The 12,814-nt window shown below is 38.0% G+C and overlaps 1 protein-coding gene across 2 annotated transcripts; it reads left to right on the top strand.

The window, feature by feature from the left end:
• The first annotated feature begins 547 nt into the window (after positions 1–547).
• LOC149851247 (general transcription and DNA repair factor IIH subunit TFB5-like) lies at positions 548–12,193 on the top strand. 2 transcript variants are annotated; one of them, XM_089999475.1, is made up of 4 exons: positions 548–860; positions 5,923–5,986; positions 11,587–11,637; positions 11,760–12,193. In XM_089999475.1, exons 3-4 carry the CDS (start codon positions 11,603–11,605, stop codon positions 11,935–11,937), a joined length of 213 nt encoding a protein of 70 aa, XP_089855601.1. In that variant the 5' UTR covers positions 548–860; positions 5,923–5,986; positions 11,587–11,602; the 3' UTR covers positions 11,938–12,193. The 2 variants fall into 2 exon arrangements, with proteins under 2 accessions (XP_089855601.1, XP_089855611.1); XM_089999485.1 differs by lacking the exon at positions 5,923–5,986 and having other exon boundaries at positions 744–860.
• Positions 12,194–12,814: the final 621 nt, after the last annotated feature.

Genomic DNA, 12,814 nt, shown 5'->3' with positions numbered 1-12,814 from the left:
GGATCCATAGTTCCAAATCCTATGATCAATACTTTGGATTCCTGGATCCAGATTTATTAAAAGGATTTACGAAATGCAATGGATCCTGGATCCATATTAATTTATGTCAATTTTTGAATAACGTAAACGGATTCATATTAACTTATGAAAGACCGACAAGATCGTATCGAAGAATAAACCGAATGTATTAAGAATATAATACGTTAACACCTAAGAAAGAGATCTGGATTCACAAACTGATCCAGATAAGTCGAGTAAGGATCCATAAAGGAACATACTTATACGCATAATAGTATGTACATATATATATATATAATATAACATAAAATAAACATATTGCGTGGATCCATAGTTGGATCTATTTGGATCTGACCTTCGAATCCACTCCGTAAAGCTGTCGCGGATCCACATCGCTTGAGAGACATGGATCCAACACGCGGTTGGATCCTGGGTCTCGGACCCAGTCCCAAGCCGCGCCCTACGAGCCTGTGAACCAAAAAAAAAAGAAAAACGAAAGCCCTACCAGGTTTGTTTTTAACCCTAACACAGCGTAGAGGTAAGGAGACTGAGGAAGGGGGATGCGCAGCCGACGGGTGAAGGGGAGGATAACGGATCCCCTTCCGATTTTCGTGGCACCCTTCCATATCTCGCCTCCTTCCCTTCCCATTTAGCCGAACCCTCTCTCTCTCCCCATCGCCCGACCTTCTCTCTTCCTCTCACGCTCTGCCTTCCACCCTCTTTTCCTCCCGTCTGGCGCACCTCGCACGAAAGCCGACCCTGCCCTCTCTTCACGGTTGCGGTGCAGTTGAGGCAGGCATACCCTTCCACCCGCGGCAGCAGCCACCAAACGCCGAAAACAGGTAGGTTTTTACTGTGCTTTTCGCATATGTATTAAGTTACTAGTATGTGTTGGATCTGTCGTGAATCCCAAATCGAAAATTTGGGATTTAGGTTTGTCGAAAACCCATTTTCGATTTGGGGATTTCAGATTTTTCTACGGTAGGATTGACAACGATTTTGTAGGGTCCATCGTGATTTTGTCGGGCATTTGTTCCAAGGTTGTAAGGGTTTGCAATACACTCCTTATGAGTGGACTAAATCGTCGCAAAACCTTAGTTCTGCGTATGTACTGAATATCGTAACAGGGTTTTTTCGCAGGTACTGATTTAGGAATCCCATTTCGTAACAGTGTTTTTCGCAAGTCTGTTGTCTGAAAAAAAATATGGTTAATTCCACCTGAATACATCTGATATGATTTAGTACTGCTTTAGGTATATATCTACTTTTGTTAAGCTGAAGATGTCTTGCAAATGACCCATAGGTTATGTAGTTCCTACGTTTTTTTTTTTCTTTTGAATGTGAATCCTTTATTTTCAGCATTTTAGAAATCTGGTACTTATTTTATTCTAGCATGCTAGGAACCTGAATTTTCTCACAGGTCTGATCCTTCAACAAAATCTCTGGGCTGAAGGGTTGCATGTTGGGATTTCCTGTAATTTATTAAATAGAACTCGGTGTAGTGTCCTATGTGTTACCAATTGATATTTAGGGGTTAAGTATAATGGCTGAATGATCATAAATAGGAAGTTAATACAAGTTAAATTTCTGTGAGGATCCATGATAGAAATTTACAATTTTGTGTGTCAAGGTCCATGTGGAAACTCTGAATCTGTGCATTTTCTACATCTTAATGCATATATGAATTTGTGCATTTCCTGCAAGGTGAAAACACCACAACATGTGTTTGCGTATTTATAGTTTCAACCCAACTATGTGCTTAGTTTGAAAACTGGCAATTTTAATATTAAAGATCAGTCATGAGTCTCAAGCATCTTTATGAATGTAAAAGAAAGAGAAAAAAATCAGTTTAGTGCTACATGGATGATCTGTAATCATAACTCAGTTTCAGTTTCTCTAAAAATAAGTAAGCTGCATGTGACATGATCCATTGTTACCAATGAATATGAACAACAAATGTCATGATCCTACATAGATTGGTGGTTGCCCTTGTGGTGGGCTTAAATAACTTGAATTATGGAAAATGGAGGTTCATATGCGTATTCTCTATGCATAATGTGAATGGCGTCTTGGCTGTTGCGTAAACCCTGCATGCTAAATTATAAAAAAGGGATTTGTGTATTCTCTCTAGATCAAGGTTTTAAAACCCGTGACTCGGAACTCGACTCATTCTTTATTGACTCGTGACTCGGCGGGTCAACTCGGTGACTCGGACCGGGTTTTGTTAACTTTTGATTTTAAAACAAAGACAATATATAAATTGTCATTTAAACATATAAAGGTTTGTAGAATGACTTAATTACTAGTTTAATTGATTAATAAGTAAAATAACATCAAGTAAAACTGCTCTTAATTCAAATCTCACATTTACTAAAGAAACTACACAAGCAGGAGCAAGTCTTTCAAGACAATATATAAAGAATGACTTAATTACTAGCTTCAAGAACTTTAATAGCCATGCTTGATCATGGTTTACATCCTGAATATATGGACACAGCTGTTGTGTTGCAGGGCCTCAGAAAATCTTGCAAAATTTTGGGAACATTGAACTTTATCTTGATATTTGTAAGTGTGTTTCTGATGTAGAGTTGATTGGACCGTGCCTTATATATCTGCACATAAATGCATATAAGCTTTGGATAATGAGAATGCTATGATGTATATATATTATAATGATAAATGTGGGCATTTTATGCTGTTGGTTTTGAACAGGCTGGCTGCCAACTATTGTGTAGGTCTCAGAGATGGTTGCATGAGGGATCAATTATGTTAGCTGGATTAGTGGATTCACTCTATGTTCATTGAGGGGTACTGGGTTTGATTCCTTACCTGGAGCTACCAAAAGGAATGAATGATGGACATGTGAAATTTGATTGACTTTTACTAATTTTGTGATTTTATATTAAGTTGGTAAGCCTATTGTTATTATGCTATTTGTTCTTTGAAAAATGAACACTTACATATGAAAAAAATGCCCATAGCCTTTGAAAAATGAAAAAAGAAAAAGTGCCCAAAACTCGCCCGAGTCAACCCGAGTCAGGTCGAGTTTTCGCAGAACGAGTTTAGCTTGCCGAGTTGACTTGTTGGAGGGTCGAGCCGAGCCGAGTCACCGAGTTGACAACCATGCTCTAGATCACCCTTATGTTTGATGCATGACGGTTGGCTCATGTAGAATAAATTGATAGGTATAATTGAATGAACTGATGTTCTTAAGGATGGATCCATAGTTAGATATATTTTTGTGATGTCATCTCTTGCATATGAAGACCAATCACATGTGTTGTACTCTACATCATTGGTGTTTACAGTTTTTTTTATACAATGTAAGTTTAGGATTTAGTTTATGATTTCTGTTTTCAACATATTGGATGAAAATCAAATCCTGTTACATATATTCCAGGTTATGTCCTGTTAAGTATATAACATAAATAAAATTCTGTTTTGAAATAGTTTGGGTTTATTTATCAAAGGAAACTGTTTAGCTAAGTCTTGGTGAAGGTAGTTGCTTTTGATTCCTGTAATTTGAACTAAATTCCTATATTACCTTTGTTTCAGATTTAATATGTGAGACTTACTTGTTCCCGTATATGAATTAACAAGATAATTGATTTCAGTGTTAAGTTCTGTGTTAGTTTTGATTAGTTGTAATGACAGAAACTTATTGGTGTCAAGTTCAAGCACAACATTTGTTGAGTTTAAGTTACTTATGATTTTAGTAAAATAAGTTCTTATTCGAGCTTGCGGTTCAAGTGAACCATGGTGGTGCCATGTAAATACGAGTTATATTCTTGTTAGAGAAAATGTGTAGTAATGAGCATTGAAGGCACATGGGTTGCCAACTTAGGGTGTTGCAAACCAAAGGTGTCCAGAGTACTGCACATACACATAAAGCTTTATATATATCTATGACACAATAACTCGTAACTCTATATATTTTTGCCTGACTGGTTTAAAGGTACTGGGGCTTGTGTGCTTGACTGGTTTAAAGGTACCATAGCACTTTGAGTGAGTTTGAGCAATCGATATGGAAACAAAAAATGTGATGTTTATACCTTGGTAAAATGATTAAGGTTGAGAACTTACTACTACAGTAGTAGTAGGTGGTTGGGGAAAATGCCCCTGTGCATCGGGAAAATAATTAAATGAAAAGATTGACCCACTTAGATTCGGGCTTACCTTGGAGAGGGTAGGTGGTACAAAACTCCGGGGACATGTGTTTAACTATTTCGAGCTAAAGTAACTCGTTTGTCCCCAGTCCTCGGAGTTGGGGGACCCAGACTACCAATATGTCCTAGGTGATAGCTTTTTGTTCTTCTGCAGAAGTTAGAGATGCATCATGTTTTGGTTTTGGCCTTTGGGAGGTTCTCTCGGTCACTGGCTGCTCCCTTGGGATTTCAGTCTCAGTTAGAATGTTCGGGTTAATAAAATAACCTTGAATAATGTACCCCCGAATGTTCTCTTCTATGATGGGTGCCTTGGCCCGTGTGTACCCACGGGATAAGAAAAGATAAACACTAATTAGAATAGTTTAGGTATCACATTGAGTAGACTTACTACATTGCTAGTCTTGTCTTTGTCTTGCAGAATGTGTATTCTTTAAATTTCAGTGTGCTTTAAAAAAATGTGACTGTGAGATAATTGAGTTCATATTGCGACTGTTACACGAAACATGTGACTATTACACGAAAGTTATGCATGTTGTTGCTGTTGCATAATCCGCTTTACTTGCTTATGTATATGTCTGTTATAGTTGTTGCATAGTTTGCTTCACTTAGCATTCAATGAAATCAGTGGCCATGATATATTTAAATGCTGCTAATGATGTTACCTTAGCATGAAATGAATTTTTTATTCCTGTGATGGTTGATTTGATCTTGGTAGTGTTCATATGTTCTAGCTAGAAACTTGAATTGACAATGTGCAGTAGTTTAGTCATGTTCATATTCTCATGCTATGCTTTATTGTCTGTAATTAAACAAATCCCTTGCATACTTGTTACTTAGTATATTTGCCAAATTTACAGTAATTCCTACTTAGACAGTTGTAGTCTAATTCCAATCACTTTACTATTTTTCAGGTAAAGAATAGGGTTTATGAGCGGCTGCGAGATGGGGCATCAGATCAAGATTTTTGGATTTATTGTTCCAGAGATAGTCTGAGTTCCTTTTATGTTTTTAAAACTCTGATGTCCTTATTCATTGATAGTGAAATGAAATAAATGTTTTGGCTTGCTCTCCATTGTAATGTTTCAGGATGTTTAACCCTATAGTATTTATTGCTTTCACTGTTATATAAAAAAAATCCTTAAAATATGGGTTAAAATTTTGGGGCGTTACATCTTCCCTCTTTATTTTTGCTTTTGCTTCATCTTCTCTGGTTTTTGGTTCAGTATTAGTGGCAGTGGTTGCTCAGCTGCAATTAGAGTCTTGTTTGAATAAATGGCTTTCGAAAACTTGTTTTTGCCATTAGTGTATATATTTGGCAGTCGATTTCTTTTGGGTTGTTAGGTTTTCTTGTAAAATGATTCTTAATAATTGGGAGCCTTTAATCTTAGTATACACATACACAATCTCCCATAGCGTGCTCAAACTTACTAGCACTCGACAAAGTCCATGACATTGTGCTTCATATATGTATGTTGTTGTCCTTAGCTTCCGTTGTTCTTATTTAGAACCTTTCACGCAATCTGGTTTATTTTTGAGACGTTAAGAAGCAAAATGATGTGTTTTGCTTTGGCAGAGAACTGCAAAGAACCCTGGGTCTTTAGAAGTTCTAGTTTGTGGTGTTCTCCACCAATTGTTGTATTTTTCATCTAAAATGTCAATGTGCATATAGTTTAAATCAAACCTGTCGATGGCAGGTAGAAATGCTAGTTTCTGAATTGTGCTTGTGATTTTGTTTCAGGAAAACCTAATTTGACTTTGACTGTTGAATTTCATGATAAGGTGCAACAAAGTCTCAAATCAAGGTACCTTGAACAATTTAATTTTCACATTCTAAACTTCTTTGGTTTCTAAATTTGTGAATCTTCCAGAAGCAAGTTTTGTTAGCTTATTTTATGGTTTTCGCCTTCTACTTGATGAGGAGAGAAAATAACACTTTCTGAGAATCTTATGTACTGTTTCTGAAGTCAGAAAATGACAACTCATATTCTTAAAGAAGTAATTATTGATTGGGTGAAATTGAAGTTTCACTGCATATATCTTTCCCTTAATAGGCTTGAGTTTTTAGCTTGGATGATTTTTTCCCTTTTGTATGTTTTTTCTGGCATGTTATTGTTGCTGTTATTTTGCCTTAGCACTGTAAAGTGGCTGTGTGGTCTCTTTAATTTTATATTTTTTATTGCTCCGGTACTAAATATTTCTTCCTTCCATTTGATGTTCTTCTTAAGAAAATGATAATATGGAGAAGAATTTGATTTTGTAGTCAATATTCTGTTGCACTACACATGTCCATACCTACTGTTACAGTCCTAAATTGGCCTCAATTTTTTTTGATGTTCTTTTGATCTCAGTAGGATTTGATGTTTCGATTTTTGACTCCAATGGAGGGTGTAGCTAGACATCGAGTTTTGATATTATTTTGTAGTCAATTTATTTATAGAGTAGTAAGTAAAGTCTACACTGGTCAAGATCTAGGAGTCATTCTCAACACTTGTTATATGACCCATATTGTGAAAGATGCCCTAAGATCCGTGCTCCAAATCCAAGATGCCACTTCGAGGGGAAATTCCAGCTTGTGTGGGGTCCATTGTGTTGATGTTGAAGCTTTTGTGGTTGAAGGTAGTGTAAAAGGTCAAATAACACATGACTTCTTTCTATTCAAATAAGGGAGAAGGATATGGATCCCACAAGGAGGACACATGACACACAAGGAGAGCTTCTTATACAGGAAAAAGTTTTCTTAACTTGTGAGGGCACTTGGTACATGAAGAGAGAAGGAGAAAAACAAAGGAAAGTGGCTAAATTAGAGGAGTCATAAAGTCAACAAGTGAAGGCCACATTGTGAAGGAGAAAGAAAAGTAAGGAAGGAAATAAGGGGGGATGTCCCACCTTCTTTCCCTCTCTCTCTCTCTGGACGCCCTTGTTTGTTCTCTGCTCTCCCTTTCTAACTTCTCTCTCATTACTCCTATAAGTGAGGCCCTAGCTCAAATTTGCCAAGAGGAAACAAGACTTGGAATGAACATGTCTAATGATGAAGTTCTTGCCATGGCAAGACCCGAAAATTTTGTGAAAACATATGAACCACCTCACTTCGAAAAAAAGTTTAATAGGAAAGAACGACATGGAGGAGGATACAAAGGTAAAATTATTTGTCATCATTATAAGGAACTGAGGCATATAAGACTGAATTGTCCCAAATTTAAAAGGGTGGCTGCCTTAAGTGAAGAACCTTAAGAACCAAGAAAATGGAACAACTTCAATGAATTAGATATTGCTCAAATAGCAGAGGTCGTCTCACAAATACTTAAAGCCACTCCTTCTACATCCAGCGTCAACATCTCCTCATCTTCTCCTCCATATAAACCATCAAAAGAGTAACTCTGATATATATATGAAAGACCATAGCACAAGTTTGCAAACTTTGTGTGGTAATCGTCCAAGCCACCCTCTTGCGTGAGAATCAACTTCATATGATGATTAAACCACATGGTGGACCCGAACCTTGATGTCAGACATAAACTCTTTCTAAGAGGGTTTGCCATGTATGATGGTTAACCATTAGTACCATCGTAGAGCGCCCTCATCCAAGTGGGCGGTCTGCTTCATCCACACAAGCATCATAGGGCATGGTATGACATGACAAGCGAAAAAGTGTGTGCATTTGTACAACCACTCCTGCACATTTTCCTGAAAAAATTAAGGATTCTCAAACTACACTGTCCTATCATGACGAAGCATATAATATCCCCTCTGCAATGGTGGTTGAGTTGTATCAAGGGAAACCATCATTGTACTTAGACAACCAAGGGTCTTGGAAATTTTTGGTGTGCGGCCACTCCCCACAAGAACTCAACAACCCTTGGATCAATGACGATCAATGGTCAATTGGTGAGGTTTAAGTTGGGTTCTGTGGTTCACCAATGTAAACAAGATAGACTAGAAATTTTTGGTGTGCGGCCACTCCCCACAAGAACTCAACAACCCTTGGATCAATGACGATCAATGGTCAATTGGTGAGGTTTAAGTTGGGTTCTGTGGTTCACCAATGTAAACAAGATAGACTAGCGTAGGTTTAGTTGGTCATAAGCCAGAAAAACCAGGTTGAGTAGAAAAATTATATCTCAAGATACAAACCATAAAAAATTCTGAAAGTTGGTCAATATTTGTCCAACAGATATACAAGCTCACCCACCAAATTTCAGGCTGAAACTCTCAAGGGTTGGGGCTTGGTGAATTTTTGAAGTTAGAGGTTGTTGTCAGGACTGGGTCCAGGTGCTAGATCGGACTGGTTCCTGGTATTGGAATTTTGAAGGGCAAACTAGGGCAAATATGAGAGAGATTTTTTGAAAGCAGATTCTCAACAAGTGAGGGAGATAAAAACTTATTTTTTGGGGATTTTTTGATGCAAACTCACCCGACCACAATTTTTGGAAGTTGAGCAGGCGTCTGATCTTGAATTGAAATCCATTCTCCCTTCAGAAATCTGGTCCCGACTTGGGAGGGGCCTACCAGGGTCATATGGTGATTAAACCACATGGTGGACCCGAACCTTGATGTCAGACATAAACTCTTTCCAAGAGGGTTTGCCATGTATGATGGTTAACCATTAGTACCATCGTAGAGCGCCCTCATCCAAGTGGGCGGTCTGCTTCATCCACACGAGCATCATAGGGCATGGTATGGCATGACAGACGAAAAAGTGTGTGCATTTGTACAACCACTCCTGCACATTTTCCTGAAAAAATTAAGGATTCTCAAACTACACTGTCCTATCATGACTAAGCATATAGTATCCCCTCTGCAATGGTAGTTGAGTTGTATCAAGGAAAACCATCGTTGTACTTAGACACCCAAGGGTCTTGGAATTTTTTGGTGTGCGACCACTCCCCGCAAGAACTCAACAACCCTTGGATCAATGACGATCAATGGTCAATTGGTGAAGTTTAAGTTGGGTTCGGTGCACCAACGAAAACAAGATAGACTAGAGTAGGTTTAGTTGGTCATAGGCCAGAAAAACCAGGTTGAGTAGAAAAATTATATCTCAAGATACAGACCATAAAAAATTCTGAAAGTTGGTCAATATTTGTCCAACAGATATACGAGCTCACCCACCAAATTTCAGGCTGAAACTTTTAAGGGTTGGGGCTCAGTGAATTTTTGAAGTTAGAGGTTGCTGTCAGGACTGGGTTCAGGTGCTAGATCAGACTGGGTCCTGGTATTGGAAATTTGCAGGGCAAATATGGGAGAGATTTTTTGAAAGCAGATTCTTAACAAGTGAGGGAGATAGAAACTTATTTTTTGGGGATTTTTTGATGCAAACTCACCCAACCACAATTTTTGGAAGTTGATCAGGCGTCTGATCTTGAATTGAAATCCATTCTCCCTCCAGAAATCTTGTCCCGACTTGGGAGGGGCCTACCAGGGTCAATACGACTCTGATTTGAGTAAAATCAGATTCTAAATCGATGCTCAAGGTGTGTAGAATCTATACCAAAAATCTCAGGACAAATAAACTCCTCTTCAGGTCACACCAACCATACCACATTGAGGTGTCTAGAGCACTCAACTGAGATAGGGTACATCTGCTATGGATCCGCTCTTAGATGGCTGGATCTCGCTTTCCGTGCCTAAATCTGGGTCTCAAATGTTACGATACTCCTTGAAATCCTCCAGGCTTTGCTCTGATACCATTTGTTATGACCCGAATTTTAGGCACATAGTTTTATTTTTTTTTTTCTGGATCAATATGAGTTCTTACAACTCAACAATGTATGGCAAGGATATAGGGTACTCCAAAGAGATGAAATACCATTAGGGAGGTCTGTGATACCTGAGAGACACTGAGGATAGAGGCGGATCAGTAGAACCACGACTGATGGCACATACAACATGGGTTCCCACGGTGCGGTATCATTTTGTTCTCGGAGTCTAGGCTCGTGAATGGCTTGGGTCCTTGGAGAGAGACAATCAGGCCTCTATGGAGGAGTAGGTCACATCCAAAAGAGAGCGAGAGAAGAGAAAAAAATGTGAGAGCAGTGAGAAGATCTTACGTGCTCAAATTTTGGTCGGAGGTAATAAAGGCAACAAAAAAGATTTTCTCTTTCAATTTGGGATCTTTTCATTTCAATAGCCGAACCTTCTCATTTTGGTTCTAACATGACTAATTCATCCCAAATAAGAGATAAAATACTATAAAAATCTCTTACACTTATCTCCTTGTTTTGAATTACATACCTTGTCTTGGAGATAATAAAGTATAGTCATATCCTTTTGGATAAAGGTACTTCTTAGAAAGCTCCATGCATCACATGCCTTCTTGAACTTGATGATATTGGTGGCGATTTTAAAATCCATGGTATTTATAAACCATGAGAGTATTTGAGCATTGCTTGCCTCCCAATCTTCTATTTTATTTTGATATTCTTGTAAGGCTTTTTCATTTTCTTCTTCAGACAAGGCTTTGACTTGATCTCCTTCTCATCTAGTCAATTTGAGTTGTAGTTCGATAGTAGAACCACTAACAAAACTCCACAATTTTTTACCCTTAAATGTGATTCTCCATTGTCATCACCCACATCAAGTAGTTGTTTTCATTGAGTTTGTAGGTGATGACGGTAGCCGACTCTCTTTCTCCCACAATGAATACTTGAATTTTGAGTAGGGGAGTTAGAGAATGACCTAAGATCGAAGTGTATTTCTTCGTGTGAAGTAGTCACGTGATCCACCTTCTTTTAAGAGTCAGGCTCTGATACCATGAAATGAAACAAGAGTGAAAAATATAATGCCTACAAGGGGCTTATATAAAGACACTAATCGTGGTCTCTAATGGACCAATTACAATGTCAAAAGAGATCAAATAAAAAAGAGCAAGAAAGGCATAAAAGCCTATAGGAATAGAGAGAGCTAAAAAACACCAAAATGGTTCTAAGAGCATTACTTTAAAGAGAGAAGTGAGGCTCTATTTATAGAACCTCACATAGTGAATGGGAGGTAGTCCAACAGACGTTGGACTGGTCCCCCAACAGTCAAAAATCTGACAGCAAAAGAATAAAAACAGAAAAAATAAAAGAAAATAAAAATTTACATTTTAGTCTCTAGTGGACTGTTCTAAATATGAAAAGACTAAAATACCCTTGTCGGGTATTCAAATACATGTAATTTTAACACAATTATCATTATGGGGACATGTTGGAGAATAGGTAGTTTTTCTTTGCATGCCTTTCGGTAAATGCTTCTGTCAATAAGCTGGTTTCTAGTTGATTAAATCAAACCTTTGATCTGTACAACAAAATGTGTGTGTGTGCGGGCATGCGCATGCACCCTAGAATTTGAATTTCTTATAACTTGAGTCCTTTCTCGCATGTTTGGTTGATCAAGCTTTGACATTCAGATTCTCTATATGCAGATACACACAATTCCAGATGGTGAACGCTACCAAAGGCTTGTTTATTTCTTGGTAAGTTTTGTCAAACTTTGTCTTGTAATCAAAACTTTTTATTTTCTGACTTTGTGTATAATGTTCTTTTCTTCCCACATACATAAATAGCCGCATCTCAAGTCCGCTCAAAAATTTTGCAGTGACATACCCATGCTGCAGTTTATCGTGAGCATGAACAATTCGCTGCCACCTTCCCAAAAGTTTATTCTGCAGATCTTAGACGACACACACGTGTTTGTGCAGCCCACTGTGTCTGAGATGATTCACAGACGAATCGATCAATTTAGAGAAGAGAGTACATATGAGAAACCGGCTTAACTAATTTGGCCTCTTGTTTAGCGACCCTATCCTCCATTTTCAACAACAGGTGGTCACAATATGCACTTGGATTTATTTATTTATTTTGAAAACTACCATTTATTTTCTCTTCTTTCTGTAATAGCACAGTAGTTGCATGGGTAGCAAGTTTATGAGATTCTGCTTCGCTATTGGATTCCACATTATGAAGGAAAATGATTTATTTGCGGAGAAATCAACTCTGACTTAAGTACTTAATGAAAAACTCTTCTTCCCTTGACTTGCTTTGGGACACCCTATCCCTGTTGCCCATTTTGAAAATGGTTTATGGATATTAATCCTGAGTTGACGGGGAAGATAAGATTCACAACATTTTGCAACATCCTTTTGGAGATGGGTCTCACTGCCCAAAGGTTGCGTGGGGGGGTACCCATTATGCACAAATTATAGCAGCTGCTCTAGTCACGCAGTTTGTGCTCATGTTTAACTGTGCAGGTTCTCACCGTGAAAAAAACTTGTTCCAGTAAGTTGTTGGTCCGAGAGAGAGATCTGATTCGGTAGTCTTGTTGTTGTCTTGTGACCGAGAGGTCTCCCTTTATTATTTGAGTGCAATCGAAAAGGTTTGTGGAGAGAGAGACAACGAAAGAACTTTTTTTTTTTGGTTAAATGCCTGGTGTTGCATATCTCTATTTCTCTGAGAAGCTAGTGAAGGTTTACCATGGTTACAAATCTCTTGCTTACCAGTTTTTTGGGTCCAAAGAGAATATTGCGACAAAATTCATTTTTTTTGGGAAAATATGGGGACTTATTGTGGGATATAACATTAGAAACATAAAGCAAACTGGAACGAATAATTAAAAAATAAAAAATATACGATAGATATTGAGAATAGGTGCGA

Source organism: Nuphar pumila, chromosome 1 (assembly GCF_984573655.1).
Source record: "Nuphar pumila chromosome 1, dmNupPumi1.hap1.1, whole genome shotgun sequence".
NCBI lineage: Eukaryota > Viridiplantae > Streptophyta > Magnoliopsida > Nymphaeales > Nymphaeaceae > Nuphar > Nuphar pumila.
The sequence above is the reverse complement of the archived record's forward strand: the minus strand, read 5'-3'. Positions and strand labels throughout refer to the sequence as shown.

What these genes read in the sequence shown, in the direction of transcription:
- LOC149851247 (XM_089999475.1), top strand. Translation starts at nt 11,603, where the DNA reads ATGGTGAACGCTACCAAAGGCTTGTTTATTTCTTG. An exon ending in AAAGGCTTGTTTATTTCTTG is followed by an intron (nt 11,638 to 11,759) that starts GTAAGTTTTGTC and finishes AAAATTTTGCAG; the next exon opens with TGACATACCCATGCTGCAGT.